At 40.6% G+C, this 20,389-nt stretch overlaps 2 protein-coding genes across 3 annotated transcripts in view; one reads left to right on the forward strand and one right to left on the reverse strand.

Annotated features, from left to right (window-relative positions):
* LOC135702038 (uncharacterized) overlaps window positions 1–20,389 on the forward strand; it is a 225,010-nt gene that overhangs the window by 92,052 nt on the left and 112,569 nt on the right. The gene's annotated exons all lie outside the window — the stretch shown is intronic.
* Window positions 1,622–3,003, reverse strand: LOC135701980 (uncharacterized). The gene is made up of 2 exons (XM_065222924.1): window positions 2,494–3,003; window positions 1,622–2,433 (listed from the first exon to the last, which is right to left on the reverse strand). Exons 1-2 carry the CDS (start codon window positions 2,497–2,499, stop codon window positions 1,744–1,746), a joined length of 696 nt encoding a protein of 231 aa, XP_065078996.1. The 5' UTR covers window positions 2,500–3,003; the 3' UTR covers window positions 1,622–1,743.

Here is a 20,389-nt window from a genome sequence, read left to right on the forward strand (position 1 = left end):
CGGCAACTCTCTTTGTCGTCTCAGCGGCTTCCGGTTTTCGATTTCCCCCCGATCCAGACTTCCTGGCTGTCGACAAACGTTCCCCAAACACTTTAATTACATTTGTAACGGTTGATTTGGCAACTTTTAGCGATTTTGCCAACTTTGCGTGCGAGTAGCTCGGATTTTCGCGATGCGCGAGCAAAATTTTGATACGCTGCTCTTCTTGCTTGGACGGCATTTTGACAACTGAAGAGTGAATTCCAAAATCAAAATAGGAGCAACATTCTACACACACACACCTTCAAAATGAGGGTTGTTCAGGTTTTTTAAATGCAAAATTGAAAGAAATACGTCAAGTTGATATTGACCAAATTTTGACCGTATCACCCTTTATTTGATGAAAATGAGAAAAGCAGCTATCCGCTATCAAAGGGGTCTTCTTCGAATGGGTGATAATAGTTTGCTTAGTCATTTCACGAAGGCATGGATCATTCTCATTTGAGATACCCTTGATTTTTTTCCTGGATTTGTTTTCCGTCGATCTTGTTTTCCGTGCTGAGCACTAATGCTACCGACGCCTGGAATGCAGTTCCCACACCTGATGGACCCTACCTATCGACCCATCAACTCATGAACCGGGGACCAACGGCTTTACTTCCCTTCCGAAGGAAGGCGTGATCAGAGATGTTATGCCTCAGAACATCTCGGCGGCGCCGACTGGGATTGAACACAGGCCTGCTGGGGTGAGAGGTAATCACGCTTACCACTACACCACCGGCACCGCTAAGATACCCTTGATATAATTCAATTGAGTGTATCGTACACACAAACGGAGCTCTGGTCGACATTCCGGCGAAAAATTTAAGCTTACCCAACACCAACCTGACTTCCCCCAGACCCCAACCCGATGTTGACCCGACATAAACCCTAACTTGACCCAACATTGGGTTGACATTGGTTTTAAATTGATCCGGAATCGGGTCGACATATCTGTTTGGGACAATTTGTCTGGGTTTCTTCCATACTCCACAGCCGTATATCAATTGATAATGAGTAACTCAATTGACAGTGACGATGAGACGCAGAATTGATTGAATTGTTGTATTGGTTCATCTTCATTCGAATGATATGAAAATCTACAGCACTGGCCACAGTGAAGTGAACCAATTATCCGAAAAGTGTCCAGTACAGTGTACTAAAAGCATGGCAACATCAAACGCACCGAAAATTGTGAAACAAGCCGAGCTATTAACAAAAAGAGAAAATCAGTTAAGAGAACCGATCGTCACAGTTAGGCGCTTATGTTTCTGAACGCTAGAACTGATCATATGGATAACTTGAACCACCCTAACAGCAATCATCGCACTCAAACGCAACACACATCCATCGTCTGGTGGAACGGAAAGCGAGCTCCTCGACAGGAAGCGCGAAAATGATGATGCCGATGGTGGTCTGTAATTTATTTGCACACTGAACTTCGTCTCATAAATATAAATGGTTGGTAGGTACACAATAAATGGGACCACGAGAAGTAAGTAATGCCCGCTGCCACAAAAGAATTTGAGTCCCTCCGAAGGCAGTTTGCAGAAGAATACGATTTGCTCTGCTGTTCTCAAGTAGCGCCCAAGGAGCAGTTATGTTGATGTTTGCATGGCGTAAGCCTCCAGTAAACAATTTCCGGTGTAATTCAATTTACTGGCTTCATAAATAATTTATTTGATTGATAATGCCTTGACAACGGTAACAATGGTAACAACTACACTAATGCCACGTGGGCTTCTGCTGATGTTGTTTATTCTTCACGATCAGGATCGGATACTGCATGAACACGGGATAAGGCCGTTCGCCATGAACTGCACCTTGCTGTGGGAGTCGGTTTTCCTCCTTCACCTCTCTGAAGATTGGCTTTTCGGCAACCTGCTCCTGGGCAGCATTGGGGTGGTTCATCTGGTAATGGATCTGCTTTTCCATGTAGATTGGAATGCTCCTCTGGATTTCAACGGCAGCATCGGAACCTTCTTCGTCTCTGTGATTCTGAGGACGTTGAGTGTGTCGGGGAACTTCAACAGGATAAGGAACGGCTTGGTAGAGGATTTGTTTCATCAGTTCCCTGTGAGGTTCGGGAACGTGGTTAACCTGATAGTTGTCATTATGGTTAAAATGTTTGTAACCATTATGCACTCGTTGAGATTCCCAAATGTTCTGGTGGTATTTATTGTAACGTTGGTATTCCTCTTCACTGACTAGAATCATGTACTGCCGAGGTTGTTTTTCCAACGGTTGCTGGTTGTAACGGTTCGGCTGATGTCTGTACTCCGAACGAGGTAATTCCTGCCTTAATCCGTGCTGGTTGTTCTCATACTCTTCAATGTTACGTTTCTCCTTCTGGTTGGAGTCATCTGCTGCTCCACTGGAGATGACGAATACCGCAAGAACGATTACGCTTAGTGCCTTAAATAAAGATTGGATTAATTGATCGCAATTTTCAACAAACCCAAAAATAAGACTTACCTTCATGATGACCTTTCCCAGATGTGATTCAAGCTAGTGATCACGATCGAATGATACTCTCCACTGGTCGAGAGCAATGGTTTTATATGATTTATCTTCAAACAGTTTTACGATGCTCTTGGTAAGTCTTACGGTGTGCTGTTAGCCCAAATTGGTAGGAATGTATCGCATATCTAAGTGGGCAGCTATCGATGCGTGTCGTTTTGCTCACTTTGATACCGATTCGATGATGTGGTATCAAAATTTCATAAGCTTACGGACTCGATAAAAACAAAACAAAAAGTGTATTTCCTAATTCGGTAACAGTTTCTCTTATCTCTGCATGGAACTTACTGAAGCATCACCAACTGTAATGTTGATTTTTCGTATAGGTGAAATAGCACTCCTGTTCACTACCATCCGCCAATGATCCAGTTAGTAAATGTTAGTGTGATTAGATGTGTCACAAGGTGTTTTTATTGGCTCAAATCAGATATTGGCTGGAAGTACTGCTAAGCAATTTTTCTGGAAATATATTTCTAATCCGAATGAAATTCAATAGCTTGCAATGGGCTCTGACCAACTCGCCAACATTAATAAAAGTTAGTGAATTTTAAATAATACACAGGATTTTTTATTTCAATTTGTAGAGTTGATTTATTTAGCATGTAGGGAAGTGGCTCTAATTTGGGCTGTGGATCTAAGATTGGGCCCATCGCTAAAAATCTGCTATTTATAAATTTTATCTAGATGAACGCGTCATTTGGACGGTTCTCATGGACATTTTTGGTCGCTATTGAAAATTTAGACTTTTGATGAATTTTTGTATGGGCCCAAATTAGGAGCATTTAGGCCGACATTACATCCATTTTGCCTACTTCAAAAATCTACGAAAATTACCTCGTTTTACGGTACTTTTTTTTATCCATTTCGTTTATTTGGAAGGCTCAATCGCGTTAGCTTAACGGAGCCGATAATTCATTGTTCACTGTTTGTAACAAAATTCACTTAATTCTATGTCTAGTAGGAGTTGGGCCGATTACTCGCGGCTTACTCGAGGTTAGAGGGGTACATTGTTGAAGGATAGGATCAGGGGAGGAGCTTGGAGTAGGGTTTCGTTGTCTCATCAGAGCGTTGTCGCCAGTATGAATGGTAGTGCTGTTCTAGCTTCGTCTGGAGTTCGACCGGCTATGGTGACCAGTGGGCGACGATGAGAATCATCGAGACCGGGGGACAAGACAAACAAAAACTAATAAAGAGAGACAAAAGACAAAGGAATTAAATTCTTATACTAGACATTTGAAGAAACACATAAACGGACTGCATATAGCAGAAATCACGGGTAGCCAACACGTCTCTGATAGGAACATAGGGTTGTCTTCCTTGGGCCTCGAGGGTATTCAAAAGTCGCTCTCTGGCGGCGTCATTATCCGTACATTGCCAAACTGCGTGTTCGATGTCATCGTAACCGTTTCCACACCGACAGATGTTGCTGTCCACGAGGTTTATTCTATTGAGATGAGCATCTAGCGAGTAGTGGTTGGACATAAGTCTACTCATCACCCGAATGAAGTCACGACTTAAGCCCAAGCCTTTAAACCACGCTCTCGAAGAAACATTAGGAATAATTGAATGTAACCACCGTCCAAGATTTCTAGTGTCCCAATCGGTTTGCCAACTCGAAAGGGTACTCTGACGCACTAAATGGTAAAATTCATCGTGTGAAATTTGCCTGTCATATAATTCGCCTTCCTGCGCGCCCACCTTTGCGAGAGAGTCCGCCTTCTCATTGCATGGGATTGAGCAATGTGAGGGGACCCATACAAAGGTAATCATATATGATCTTTCGACCAGTACACTCATCTGCTCCCTTACCTTTGAAAGGAAATAAGATGAGTGCCTACCTTGTTTCATCGACCGAATAGCCTCAATCGAACTGAGACTATCCGAGAAGATGAAGTAATGGTCTGTGGGCATACTGGAAATCATCCCCAATGCGAAGTTGATTGCTGCCAGCTCAGCAACAAAAACGGAACAAGGTTCCTGAAGTTTGCGGAAGGCGCTAGAGTTTTCATTGAAGACACCGAAGCCAGTGGATCCATTGAGACGGGACCCGTCTGTAAAATATCTTTTCATGCAATTGACTTGTTGGTACTTTTCAGTAAAAATACGTGGGATAATAATAGGTCGAAGTTGATCGGGAATCCCATGAGTTGCTTGTTTCATGGTCAGATCATATTCAATTGAGGAACTGCGATTGGTGAAGTGAACACGGTCTGGAGTATAACAAGGAAGACACATATCCGACGATATGTAGTGGTGGTAGATTCTCATAAATCGAGATTGTGTGTTCAGCCCAAGAATTTCTTCAAAATTTGCAATTATAAGTGTGTTCGTCACTCCGCATTTGATTAGTATTCTGAGAGAGAGCTACCAGAAACGGTTCTGGAGGGGTGTTACTCCTGCCAGAACCTCGAGACTCATGTTATGCGTTGAGTGCATACAGCCAAGGGAAATACGCAGACAACGATATTGAATTCGTTCCAATTTTATTAGGTGACTTTTTCTTGCCGAGAGAAAGCAGAAAGAGCCGTACTCTAGAACAGAGAGAATAGTTGTTTTATAAAGCGTTATGATGTCTCCCGGATGAGCACCCCACCATGTGCCGCAAATTGAACGGAGAAAGTTCATCCTCTGCTGACATTTTTGCTTCAAATACGTAATATGGGTATTCCAAGTGCACTTCGAATCAAACCAGACCCCAAGGTACTTGAAAGACAATGATTGGGTAATGTTTCTGCCCAAAAGATTAAGCTGCATTTGGGCTGGGTACCGCTTTCGAGTAAACACTACCAGTTCAGTTTTCTGCGGCGAGAATTCGATCCCTAGATTCCTAGCCCAAGAAGACAAGTTATCTAAGAAATTTTGCAATGGTCCTTGCAAGTCCACGGCATGTGGACCTCTTACGGAAACCACACCGTCATCTGTAAGTTGTCTTAGCGTGCATTGTTCTGCCAAACAGTTGTCGATATCTTTGACATAAAAGTTATAAAGAAGAGGGCTGAGACATGAGCCTTGGGGCAGGCCCATGTAACACCCTTTTTTTTTACGGTACTTAAAAATATGTTACATATTTTTTAGCTTCTGAGTAAAAAATTAGTTTAAAAGCTGGAGTTAAGAGATGGAGAACAACTTTTAAAATGACACCGTCAAGCATATATTCTCATGGGAGCTGTATCTAGACTTTTGAGACCCATTAAATGAATACATAAGATGTAGAAGGGTTTATTTCAATCTATAATTTTCTTAATTTACTCAAAATTTACAACGAGAATTTGATTAACGATCCAGAACTCGCTGGTGCCTGCACAAACAATACGAATTTTCGTAAGATATACCATGTTTCTCGATAACGTTGCATTTAAAATTGACTTGAACATTAAAGCTGCGGTAAATCTTCAACAAGTATATAATTTTCAAATACCAAGCAAGATGGGAATATCTTATTGAAATGAGATTCCTTACGAAATAAACGACATGAAAAATGCATCTTCATAACACCAAACGAAGCAATGATGTAACATGCGACAGCCATTCCGATAGGGATTAAATTTTACGCCAAGGTCGTGAGAATCGTTTTCTGACCGCAACAGCTGACCGTGGTCCCATGCAAGGTGGTATAATTCTTCGTTGACCCGGATAGTACATTTTCGCTCGTTGGCAGAGTTGGCTCGCAATTGAAGTCACATTTTCGTAATTAATTTTTCAAGAACGTTGCATCCCTCGGGAGGCATTTTTTTTCCGTCGGACTATGTGCCCTTGACGCTGAGAACGATTTCGGCATAGACAGGCTTCCCGAGTAAAGACGAGCATTTAAAATAAAAGCAAAATGTTATCACATTGAAACCATAATAAAAAAAAATATCAAATATTGCTTTCATTTCGCTTTATTTTCCAAACATTGTTGGATTTTTGCTTCCACTCATCATTTTTCTCACATTGAAAGTAGAACTAGTGAGCCATTTCATATTTGCTGAGAACATCACAACTTCAAATTTCGATGTCGATTTGATCTCAGACTCTGCTCGGGCTGTATGCCGCCGAGTGACCTACACTCGTAAAATAAATCACATAACCAGTGGAAAATATCCATGTGAATTTCACATAACTTTCATGCGATCCCATAATTGGAAATTGCCCCACTAAATCACATGAACGTTATGTGTCCAATGAAATCTATATGATTTCTCATATAGAATTTCTAATGCTATGTGATATTTAGGTAAAAATCGTTGTTTTTGTTTTTGGAAAAATACTATGTGCGTTCCTAATAGAAACTAAGTGAAAACTTTTGTCAGTGTAGGACAAAGACACCCAGCACTAAAGGGAAAGGCCAAACGTTTAAGCCTATTGGAGAACGGAAAGTGCATCTCGGATGGGAGATTTGCTTAAATTTTTCATTATTTCTGTGATGTTTATAATACAACTTGATGGTGATGAGCTACTTACCCCCCCAACAATTTTGTTGAAAATGCTTGTTTTGATAAATGAAAACAATAATCTTGTTTAGGATGTGCTGGCCTAAATGTTATTAATGTCACTCAATCATTCGAAAAGGATAAACACGATGAGGATTAATTTAAATTCCATGGCATGCGATCGGATCCCATCGTCATGCAGGCATCAATTCCGTCGTAGCAGCAAGCATTAATCCATGATAAATGGGTAGAAATATGCAGAATTAGATGCCTTACACATTCAATTTAACTCCCCCTCCCAACCATGCTATCAAGTGTCAAATATGATTAGGCGAGGCTCAAATACGATGTACCTACTTCCCATTTCCTGTAGCAAGACGAGCCTACCACTCGACCCAACCAACTAACCGGCGGAAGACATGATTGATTATATTTTACTAGACCATCGATTTTCAACCTGAGGCTCGTGAACCCCCACTGAAAGAAAAGCATATATAAGAAGATGGGCTGAAGAGCGAGCTTGATCGCTCGCTGGGGCAACGATGAGAATCGATGTACTAGACCGACCTATACCCTCAACGTCGGGGCCAGGTGGGTATGCAGGTAGGTAAATGCGTTCCACCGAACCGACTTCATTTCAAATCTACCATTTGCTCACCACAGTGTGATGGTTGTAGGAAAATAAGCCACAAAATTCCAAACGGCAAAGTGGTTTTTGATACATGGTGACGAAATGTTCACCGATTTGGTATGGGTCGATTTGCATATTTAGGGGTGTGTTGGGTGCAGATAAGCGCAATCGTGGTGAAGGACAGGCAAATTTGTTTTGCGTCGGTGCGTAAAATGAAAAATTGTATCCAATTATGGGAAACATGTTTTCGTGGCTTCCAGGGAAGGAAAACGTATCTCGATTGAATTATAATTGCACGGGGAGCGAGAGCTTCGGTGAAGTGCCCAAGTAACTAATCAGCCCGTAAATATTGTTGTTTGCACAGCTCTACAGCTCCATATCTGACGTGAACGTTTCCGATTTAAATGAAACTTTGTCTATGTTTCAAGGAGAATTTTAATCTTCCATAGAGATTATCACGTCCGATTATATTGGGGCACTGGGTGAGACTGTGGAATTGAAAATCCGAGGAAAATACAAGAGAAGCCGCTGTCAACCTCATTTTGATAGATAAAAATGCATACATTTTGAGGAACATAATCAACAGCTTTATATGGCGATAGACCAGGTAGTGTGCCTGCGTGAAACGTCACAAATCTCTATAGCTATTAGGAGCATTTTGGCTCAAACATCGTACCTTACCTTACCAATCAGGCTAAGGCCTTGTTGTCCTCTGCTGTCTTCACTCTACTCGATCCATGGCCACACTTCGCTAGCCTCGTAGTCTGCGAAGGGTCCGCAGGTCGCCTTCTACCTTGCCCGCTGCGCGCCTTTTCTTCTTGTTCCTGTTGGGTCGCTTTCTAGAACCATTTTCACTGGGTCATCATGCGGCATTCTTACGACGTGCCCAGCCCATCGCAGTCGCCCAATTTTTGCAATGTGCACGATGGATGGTTCTCCCATCAGCTGGTGCAATTCGTGGTTCATTCGGCTCCTCCATGTTCCGTCATCCATCTGCACTCCACCGATGATGGTACGCAACACCTTCCGTTCGAAAACACCAAGGGCACGATGGTCCTTCACGAGCATAGTCCAGGTCTCGTAGCCGTAGAGGACCACCGGTCTAATCAGCGTCTTGTAGACAGTCAACTTCGTGCGGCGGCGAATGCTATTCGACCGGAGCGTCCTCCGGAGTCCAAAGTAGGCACGATTCCCTGCCATAATGCGTCTTTGAATTTCTCTGCTGGTATCATTTTCGGCGGTCACCAGTGAGCCCAAATACACGAACTCTTCGACCACCTCGATTTCGTCACCGTCAATCTGAACTCGGGGTGGGAGGCTAACATTGTCTTCCCTAGAACCTCTTCCTTTCATGTATTTTGTCTTTGATGCGTTGATAGCAAGTCCAATCCGCCTAGCTTCAGCCTTCAGTCTAATGTACGTTTCCGCCATCGTCTCAAAGTTCCATGCCATGATGTCAATGTCATCGGCGAAGCCGTGAAGATCGTGCCACTTGTGTATATCCCAGCTCTTCTGATCACACCTTCTAACGCGATGTTGAATAGCAGACACGAAAGTCCATCACCTTGCCGTGGCCCCCTTCGAGATTCAAAGGGACTCGAGAGTGTCCCCGATACTCGAACAACGCACATCACTCGATCCATAGTCGCCTTGACCAATCGCGTCAGTTTATCCGGAAATCCGTACTCGTGCATAATCTGCCATAGTTGATCTCGATCGATTGTGTCGTATGCGGATTTGAAATCGATGAACAAATGATGTGTGGGCACGTTGTATTCGCGGCATTTCTGCAGAACCTGCCGAATCGCGAAAATTTGGTCCGTGGTAGCGCGGGCACCCACGAATCCCGCCTGGTATTGCCCCACGAACTCTCTTGCATATGGTGACAGGCGGCGGTATAGAATTTGGGAGAGTACCTTGTAGGCGGCGCTCAGCAGTGTGATCGCGCGGTAGTTGCAGCAATCCAACTTGTCGCCCTTTTTGTAGATTGGGCATACGACACCTTCCATCCACTCCTCCGGTAATATCTCCTCCTCCCAAATCTTGGCAATTACCCAGTGCAGCGCTCTAGCCAGTGCTTCGCCACCGTCTTTTAATAGCTCACTTGGTAGTTGATCTACCCCAGTTGCTTTGCTGTTCTTCAGCCGACCAATCTCCTCCTCAATTTCTTGAAGAACAGGGGCCGGTAGCCTGTCGTCTTTTGCGCGTGCTCCAAGGTCTGTTGCCGTGCCACCTTCGTTTTCTGCTGCTTCACCGTTGAGGTGCTTGTCATAGTACTGCTTCCACCTCTCAATCACCTCACACTCATTCGTGAGAAGGTTACCGTCCAAGTCCTTGCACATATAGCCTTTGCGCGAACAATTTGGCTTCTCGTAGAACTTCCGTGTGTCGTTTACGCGGTACAGATTTTCCATGGTCTCGCGATCTCGGTCTTCCTGCTGACACTGTTTCCTTCGGAATACCGAGTTTTGTCTGTTCCGCGCTTGTCTGTATCGCTCCACATTCAATCTCGTGCGGTGTTGCAGAATTCTCGCCCGTGCTGCATTCTTCTCCTCTACTAACAGTTTGCATTCGCAGTCAAACCAGTCATTTCTTCGGTCCGGGATTGCAGTACCTAGTGCCGCTGCAGCTGTACTACCTATGGCGGAACGGATGTCCATCCAGCCATCTTCAGGAGAAGCTGCGCCAAGCTGCTCTTCCGTGGGTAGTGCAACTTCCAGCTGCTGCGCGTAGTTCTGGGCAACTCCGGCGTCCCGTAGTTGCTCAATGTTGGGTCGCGGCGTTCGACTTCGACGGTCGTTATGCACCGTCGAGAGTTTTGAGCGCATGCATACTGCAACTGGGTAGTGGTTCGAATCTATGTTCGCACTGCGGTACGTAGTTGAGAGTGGGATGCCCCTAGTGTACCATCTTTCGTTCAGCTCAAACATCGTTACGATCTTAAACTAAAAATAGCCCTGATGAAGATCCTAACCACTGGATTCACTCGTTTCGGCTAAAATTTCTCACGGGAAGAAACATGATAATTTCAATGGTGGTTTAGAACATTTGTAGTATGGATTCGAATGCAGAACTTGGTGAGAGCTTTCCTGTAACAAATTACAGGAATCACCCGAACGCACGGTCTGTGCGATCCACCCACCGTGGTTTATCGACAGTGCTCCAACTAATTGACTTGTTTTATTTAGGTGATTAGTGTCCTCGCGTATTTTATAAATCTCTCGAGGGTGCGTTGTGTTACGATATCGAACTCCTGCTATAAATTTTTTTTTTTCTTGATGGTTATGAAACCTAGTCCATAATCGACGTTACTTTCATTGAAAGTGATGAGCAAAGCAACGACGAGAAAATCTACAGCCAGCCTTTCGTTCTAAGCGTGCTTCCTTTTCATTTTCGTTTCGTGCTGATAGTCTCTCTAGGTGTTATAGAAAAAATGATGCGTTGAACATGTTATATGAAAAAGACAAAACTCGAGTTAATTTAAGAGCTTCGAAAATGAAAAGCCCTGGAGGCAGCTCCCACACCTATCCATCATGACAGGCCTGTTTGTAGAACTGGATTTGTGGAACGAGATCCATCCAATTTTCTTTGGAACGGTGTTGCGACATGTTCCGATTCATCACTCGGGCATTTGCACAAAACCCAGCAAACAGTTGCCAAAACTTCCAGGACTACATAGACCTCCAGTTTCGCGTTCAAGTAGCTGTTTTTCGGGTTTTTGCTTGCACCACTCTACCTACTCTACCGGCAAAAAAATTGATCGATCTATGAAATTAAATAACCTGATAGTGATGGTTTTTTTTTTTTTGAAAAAAAAAATCACATTTACACCCAAACAATTTATCTTTGATAATCCAATGTATCAATATGGAATCCACAGTGTTTGCCGTTCAAGTAGATATTTGTCGGATTTTTTTTAATGAAGCTTGAGCTCTACTGGCAACAAATTTATCGATCTATTAAATTACCTGACACTAAAGTTTTTTCCTGCAAAATTAAAATCAAATTTAAACCCAAACAACATGAAAGTAATTGCCGAATTCCGATATATTTTTTTATTCTTATGATTAGTATGATTATTTTTTTTTTAATTTACTGAGATTCTCTGTAAAAAATGACAACAGTCAACTTTAGCATTGCCGAAATCCCTGCAAACTTATTTTATTGCTGAGATGGTTGCCGAGCACTCAGCTAAAAAAAACTAAGTGTGTGTGTTTTCAAATGTAAAGTATGAATTTTAACCACATTTTTATACATTTAGATAGGAATGTCGGCGAAAACACAGACAAAGTTTCATTTCAATCGGAAAAGCTCAAATCTGGTCATTTACCTATTTTGCGTAGAACTGCTCTATTGCAAAAAAAAACAACGGCTACTTAAGTTTTGGTAGGCGTCCCAACCTTCTCCAGAGCCGGGATTTCCCTGCCCAAAATTGACATTGACACCATGCGCCTCTACCCAGAAACAGGTTCTGATTGCGTTACTGACTGTGATGTGGGTACCTATGAATAATCTTGTGCATGGGTGAGTTCGTGAATGTGGAACGTGAAAACTTATCATAACAAATTGTTTGAACTATTTTTGGCTGCGGGTACCCGGTTGGTGTTGGCGATGGATGATAATGATGATGATGATAAAAACTGTTCTCAAATTTAATTTGGGATGCCTCATGTACCTAGTCTAATGTTAATAACTTTTTGGTGAATTTATTAGCTTGGTAGCTAATTGGGTCCTGTGAGGCTTGGGATAATTGTGTATTAATAGACTGCATTAAAAATGTAACTGGAATCCAAAATGTAATCAATTTTGGTTTACTTAAAATATTAACATGAGCGCAATTACATTTAAAAATATAATCAACCGCTTAGCGCCCCTCGGTTGTACTTCAGTATGGGGCGAGATGTTTACTGTCAAAATGCGAAGCGATTATTTTAATTTAATTCGCGATTTTGACGTAGGACTACGTCTTTGATTTCTACATGGGGGTACACTTTATGAAAACCGAAGATCGAACATGTAACGAAATTATGAATGATTTTGAACGATAATAACAGCTGCCCCTAAACCAATTTCAATAATTTTATCCCAAATAGATTAGAAATATTTCGACGCATCGATAGTAATGCTTTTGACTGTTGATTTTCAACAAGAAACTATTGAAAAGTGGTAATGTTAAGCATTGCCCAAAAGCGTCGAAATAACTAACAAATCCACCAATTACGTACATGCATATGTTGCTTCCCCAACACAGTCATCAGAAATTCGTTTCTAGACGAAACAAGTCGAAGTGGCATTCGCCTCCGATCTTCGGGCATGTACAAATAGGGAGGATGCAATTGCGTAACATTTTACACACTCATCGCCATATTCACAACCACACGCCCCCAAAGACCACACAAATGCTCTCCAGAGTTGTAATCTTGTAACCAAACTTAGAAGCAGGAGTGCAAGTGATTTTGATCGATTCTCTTCATCGACTTTCTGTTTCGATGCGCCACCGGGATGTTCTGAGGCATAACATCTCTGATCACGCCGTTGGTCCCCGGTTCATGAGTTGATGAGTCGATAGGTAGGGTCCAGGTGTGGGAACTGCCTCCCTGGTGTCCACGGAAAACAAGATCGGCGGAAAACAAATCAAGGGAAAAAAATTGACACATTTAAATTGGTATTAGCATGGAAAAAGTACTATATTGTAACACATAAACGTAAGCGTCACGGTAATACTGTAAAACTACTGTAGCCAAATCAACTGATTTAAATCACTGAGCCGAAAAATATCTCTCTCGGCTTTTCAAATCATTAGCGTTCGGTTTTTACACATTCAATCGGGTCCTCCCTCAGTAGAGAAAATTGTTCGGCTGCCTTTTAGTTTATCCTCCATTTCTATTGGTGTCAGTTCGAAGTCCACCTGCAGAGTCACTCGGTTAGAAGAATTTACACTCGTTTGGTAATCTGTTTTGTAGATATTTTCTTTCTGTGGTGCTCGCGCGAGTAAATGAATTTTCCCATGATTGCCTGTGACGACACATTGTCGTTTATGATGGATTCGAATAGTTTAGGAATGCTTGATATTATAGCAATTTCACGGTAACTTTCTATATATATCAAACCTTTCCCCACTTTTAAAATTGGGATTATAAATGATTCCTTCCAAATTTGAGGAAGAACACTGGTCTCCAGGGAGGAATTAAATAGTCAGCATAAGCTTCTTTGAAAGTGAAGGTTTAGATAGCTCCTTAAAAAATATAGTTGATAAACCATCTGGTCCAACACCCTTTGAAGTATTCAATGTTTCAAGAGCACAAATGATTTCAGCGACGGATAATTTATCAACCTAATGTCTATCATCGGCTCTTGGAGATATGAAAAATATTGATAATATCGCTCGTTGTCATCATGCATAAATGTCTTGCAAATAAGTTACTGATCTCATTAGGCGTATTGCCAGTCCTGATGTTGTATTGCATTTTTGATGGACAGCACCTTGATTTCTGTTTCTCTTTAACAAACTTAAGAAAGAATGTTGGGTCTGTCTTAATGTTATTTTCTAACTGCATATTGTGTTCTTCATATGCAGTTTTCATCTCCAGATTCAGCTGGTCAGATAATATGTAAGATTGATTAACATCGTTATTTTTTCCTTTGTAAGCCTTATGAGCTGTCTGCTTTGTAATTCTAAGTTTGAAAATCTGTCTATTGAACCATATTGCTGCCTTTGTATTTGATCTATTTCTTTGCTTCACTGGCACTGTCTTTTTGACAGAATACATCAATTGCTTTACTGCTACACAGTCCAATTTATCTTTGACTAGTCCATAGTTTGCTTTGCTAAAATCAAAGAATGGTTCGGACAAACTATTATCCAACATTGCGGTTTTTCCATACCGTAACAGGAATTTTCCTACTCTGAAGAGTTATTAAATCATTTTTGACGTAAGACTGCGTCTTTGTGAACTATTCTGGGGTTCAAATCAGAAAATTGTGTAACGAAATAGTGTTAGATTTTAAACGCTTATTACTTCGCCATTCTTGGACGGATTTAAATTCTTTGCACACCCTTTGATTCAGAAATAACATTTGTTTGTATTTCAGTACTTTATCATCAGTAAACTATTGAAATTTGATCAAACATTTAGGACACAATCAACCAATCACGTGCTTGCTTGCTTATGCACACCTGTACGCTTTGCTTCAGATCGTCTGGGGATGTGACGATGATTGTCACGTCGTTAGACGCCGTACACGGCCGATGAGACTAACTCAAAATTGAGTAGGATTTCTCTCAAAATAGTAGAAAGTGAGTAATTTGTTTTTTCTTAAAAATCTGCTAAAAGTCTTTTAAGTCTAGGTCGGCAAATGAGATTAGCTCAAAATTGAGTCGAATTTGACTCAAAATTTGCAAAAAAAAAGGGATTACTTAGCGAATGAGTAAATTTTTCCTAGATTTTCTAGGAAAAACTTCGTGTACCGTTGAACCCTAAAATTGCATTTAAACGGGGCTCACTTTGAATTTGTTGATCGGGTATCCCTGCAGTGTCCAATAGTCGCTTCATGATTTTAAGCAAAATGTTCAGGGATGTCATGGTGGTTAGAACTGGTTACCTTCCAGGGTAACCATGACATCACTGGATTGCGGTCTTCATCAAAGCTTATCAGATGCTTAAGGCCTATTTGAAAGTGAACAGATGAGTTCAGAATTCGACTTCCAGGTGACACTAATACATTATTTGCTCAACTTGACATCTTGACTACATGGAAAATTTCTGTCTTTGGAAAAGTTTTTCAATTGAAATAGACTTATTGGATGGTGTACAACACTTTAGAACACTTTTTAACTTCTAATTGCTGGTACCGTTTACCCCCGCTATTCAAAACGATACTTCCTACATTCATATTAACGGGGTTTCATTTTGAAGTTTAGCTTCTAGTAACCCTATGGGCATAAGAAAATCGTGTTTCTCGTAGCCTTATTTGCTATTTTGTTTTTTTTTCCTTGATTTGTTTTCCGTCGATCTTTTTTTCCGTGCTGAGCATCAATGCTACCGACACAAGGGAGGCAGCTCCCACACCTGGACCCTTCCTATCGACTCATCAACTCATGAACCGGGGATCAACGGCGTTGCTTCCAACGCCGTGATCTGAGATGTTATGCCTCAGAACAGCCCGGTGGCGCCGACTGGGATTGAACCCAGGCCTGCTGGGGTGAGAGGTCATCACGATAACCACTACACCACCGGCGCCGCTGACGTGCTGTTTTGTTTTGATTTTGCGTTCCGTTTCACAAAAATCCATTTTGCTTTACTCCGTTGCATGAGCTGATTGACATTTGAACCATTCAAGACCATCAATTGAAAAGGCCTCAACTCCATTTTGTAAACAAACCTTGTAAGGCCATTTTCTCACGAACCAAAACCTACATTCGCAAACCTAATACACAATCGGGTAGAGGATAATTTCCCCTACCTGATGATTTTGTTGGTTTGCGATGGCGTACTTCGGTTCGCAACAAAATGGCCTTACAAGGTTTGTTTACAAAATGGAGTTGAGGCCTTTTCAATTGTTGATCTTGCATTTTGAGTTTGCACGGCGTGCAAATTAGCGGGGTTCAAATTAAAAAGTGTTCAGATTAAAAACGGTTAGATTACCGGGGGTTCAAGGTATACAATTTCACTTCTTATTGCTTTAATTTGGGGCTAGATAAAAAGTAGCGATCTTGGACAATGTTGTTTTGATGAATAAGACCTATTGGATGATGGACAGCTCAATTCAGAATTCACTCACAGTGTGACGCTAGTGTGCAATTTGACATCTTATTGCTTGCTTTAACTTGACAGTACGGCTAGATAGATGTTTGCTGTCTTCAGTTCTGAATAACAAGACCTATCGTATCTCACACGAAAAAATCACTAACCACTAGTGCCATTTGTTACTAATGGCTTGCTTAGGTTAACATCTCGACTAGATAGAAGGTTGCTCTCCACACGACCAATTGTATAGTGGACAACTCAGTTCTAAATTATCACACCAAGCCTGGCGAGTATACGATTTGACTCATAGTTACTTGCTTTAACTTGAAAGCTCAACTAGATAGATGGTTGCTGTTTTTGACAACGTTGATCAGATTTATAAGACCTATTGTATGGTGGCCAGTTTAGTTAAAAATTTCTTCACCAGTGTACGAGCTGACTTGCTATCTTTGGCCTACACGGTTAGAAAAAAGTACCCAAAATTAAGTTCTTTTCACTCATCTCGGCACAATAGTGCAGGAACCCAAAAGTAGGTAAAGTGGGTCAAAGTAATTTTCATTTACTTGTGTGCTGTTCATATGGAATTTTCCACTAGCTTTCTACCCAAAAGTAAGTTAGTTGTACCCAATAGTGATAAATATGATTATACTCAACGTTGGGTTCCCACACTTTACTACCCTGTTGGGTGGTTTTGCTTCTTCGTTTTTGACAACATTAGAAGGAGAAAAGAAGACAAACTAGTCAAAATTAGGTAAAAGTGAACTGGCCGTTGGGAACTTTTTTCTTACCGTGTAGTTGTTCATATGCACAAGATGGTGCACAGTTTAGTTCATAATGCTGTCACCAGGGAAACAAAGGTGCATTTGAAATATGAATTTGCTTTTGTATTCAACTCTCATTTCATCTGCTGTTTTGGGACTGCCGTCGTTGTTTGTGAAACGAATGTAACATGTTAGCTTGTAATGTATTGATTTGTCAGTATACAATTTGCATCTTTCATCAGCGAAACAAAGCCGGACTTAGACTTATCAAAATGGTTTCATCATGTTTGCAAATTTAAACACAGCCCTATGCCTTGTGTCAGATCAGTTCAAATTCACAAAATGAAACAGTTTAATTAACGTTAAATTTAGTGAACTACAGCCTTCGCTATTTGATTTATCTATATTTTAAACCGGTTTGTTATATGAAATGCATTTTAAATAGCGAATTTTCACTCCAGTTACTGTAAATAAACGTTATTCGATAAGTACCTGAAAATTGGTTGTATATGATTGGAACCTAGATTGGAACTAAATTTTGAATTGGATAGAAACTGAATTTACCTAATAAATTGAATTCAGTTAAGGATATTGAATGTCCCCTTAATTCTTATTTCAAAATTTTGAATGATTGATTATGTTAAAATAAAATTTGTAATTCAACAATTTTGTAATTGTTAATTAAACTATTAGGCAAAAAACAATCCCGTTAGTTTTTTTTTGGGGGGGTCCCCGGTGTAGTGGTTAACATCCATATCTCTCACGCCAAAGTCACGAGTTCAAATCTCACCCCGGACAAGTCACGAATGACCCAAGAGTGTTAAAGTGACTATAATATAAAAAAATCGTAGTCCTACGTCGATAATGCTGAGAAACTTACTTGGCACAAACCATTTGAAGTTTATATGGGAATTAGTATGGAGAAACTATAATTTCGGTTCATATCAATCTCAAAATTCACCAGTTTACTCTACTTTAGAAAATGATAGCTGAGCTTGTTGAAAAAATTTTCAGCTACAACTTTGTGCAAGACCTCTTTTCGATCAAATGTAAGGAACAAAAATTATAAATGATTCAAGTTACTAATGTCTTACGATTATGATCAATCAACTGTTCAGCAGGCAACATTGGTGTTTGTGGCGCGTAGAATAGAGGACAAAAATCATGGCTACTATGTTACACTGCAGAATACAGTGTTGCCCACAATACAGTTGCTTAATCTTGCCATAAGATTATCAATCTCTTAAACAATTAATAACTATTTAATTTGTTGTTTGGCTGAAAAACGACTTTTTGCAAAGTTGTAACTGATAAAAAATCCCATTAGAATAACATTAGAATTTGTTAACAGTACGATATGTTAAAAGGCTAGAAGACAATGAACAAAAAGTTTTGTTTTCACATAGTAATTTCTATATAAACTTTAAGTCAGTTTCTTATCAAATGAGTTTAAACTTTCGGAGGCTAATCAGGACTCGATTTGAAACCATTTGAACACTGTGGAGCCAAAATTTCAATTTTTGCATCAGTCTAATGTGCATACAAGCGTTCATACAAAAAAAATTTCGTTTCGACTTCCGTAGTGAGGCTCCTGGTTTGCAACTCGTAGCAATCATAAAACCCAACAGCAGGAGAAGTAAGCGTACGCAGTCATAAAATTGCACGCCGGGAAATCAAACGTAGGAGAGAACAGTCCATAATGCACCTCGCGCGCTTTTTAGTTGTTTTCCCATTACTAATTGTGGGATTTTATGTGCCAGTATGCTAGTTCAAATACTGACTAACAATGCTGCTCGTTAAATTCACGAATTGACCATCGGAAAGCTATGAAAAACAGCGCGGGCCATTTTATCCCAGGGGTGTGTTTTAGACCATCCTACCGTATTTATCGTCCTATGGATGGGAATGGATGGACAAGTAACGCCAAAGAAACGGAAGGAAGTTATACTACATCGTCACCCATGCTTACTGGCTGCTCCATCCTTGGCACCTTCCCTCACTATTTCCGTAGCCATTAATGTATTGCAAACAGTAGGTAATGAATAATTTCGGCGAAAACATGGCTTTCCCATTTTGAGAGTATCAGCATGTTGACGTCAACACCGTATAACAAGCGCTACACGGCCAACAACAATAACTCAGCGACTGAATTCAATTGACTCAGATCATTTTCTTTTAATACGAAATTTACTCATATTTGAAAAAAAAACTGCAGTTACTCATTAACTTTTTTTTTTCAAATATGAGTAAATTTCGTATGGAAAGAAAATGCTCTGAGTCAATTGAATTCAGTCGCTGAGCTATTGTTGTTGGCCGTGTACACGTCACGTTGTAAGAAGCACTTCTTTTTGCTTTCAGCTTTTTTATTGAAAATTTATTATTTTCTAAATAAGAAGCTTGGTTATGAATATTGTATATGGAAAATTTAATATGCTATAGTTACGATTACGTAATTTGCCGACAAAATCCAAACAAGACATGAATCCCGGTCAACGAAGACATAAAATGTGACCCAGTTTGTAATAAAAGCAAGCAATCCGCAACCAACCATTAAACCTTTAAATATTTTATATTGTTTCCTCGTATAACCACAGCTCTCTCTCTCTCTCTGTAAGTCCAAGTAAAGGGGTAGTATTGCACAAGAAATTGCCTACCTTCCATTCTTAAGTACAGTATAACTACGAAACTTGTGGAGTACAAATGTCATTGACTTTTCCGCCTGTACAAAGTACAGGTTACCATTTACCCGAGCATTTTCAATTGAAGCTCGCATCACACTCACACTCACTCAACTATGGATGATGATTACGTAATGGCTTCCAGTTACGGCGAGTAATTTTCTTACTGCTTCTATCCTTCCCCAAGCATACCTGCGAGCCAACATCCAGCGAACGAGGATGGCTTCTTTTGTGAGAAAGGATTTTCCTTCCGTTGTGCTGCTTTTTTGTTCCTCCCATAACCTCTATGGCAAACTCCATCGACGTCGACAACGATCGCAAAACGGAAGGCTTTTTATGGTAGTATCTACTCCTATTCCCGAGCAGGGAAAAATAACATATGAGTACCAAATTTAGGTACGATAAATGCATAATTCGCAACCTAAATATGGTATTGATGAGCCTGACATCAAAAATACCAAACATAAGACCTTAACCATGTTTTACATATAACGAATCAATAAATAATTTAGCTATTATACACTGAGGCAAAAGATCGTAAGAATTTTATAAGAAACATGAATTTTAGCCACAATCAGTATGAATTTCATTGATTTTTCTTATGAAAAATAATGTTAAGAAA

This window comes from Ochlerotatus camptorhynchus, unplaced genomic scaffold, assembly GCF_037179485.1.
Source record: "Ochlerotatus camptorhynchus isolate MF236.1 unplaced genomic scaffold, CSIRO-AGI_Acam_v1.1 ptg000182l, whole genome shotgun sequence".
Lineage (NCBI taxonomy): Eukaryota > Metazoa > Arthropoda > Insecta > Diptera > Culicidae > Ochlerotatus > Ochlerotatus camptorhynchus.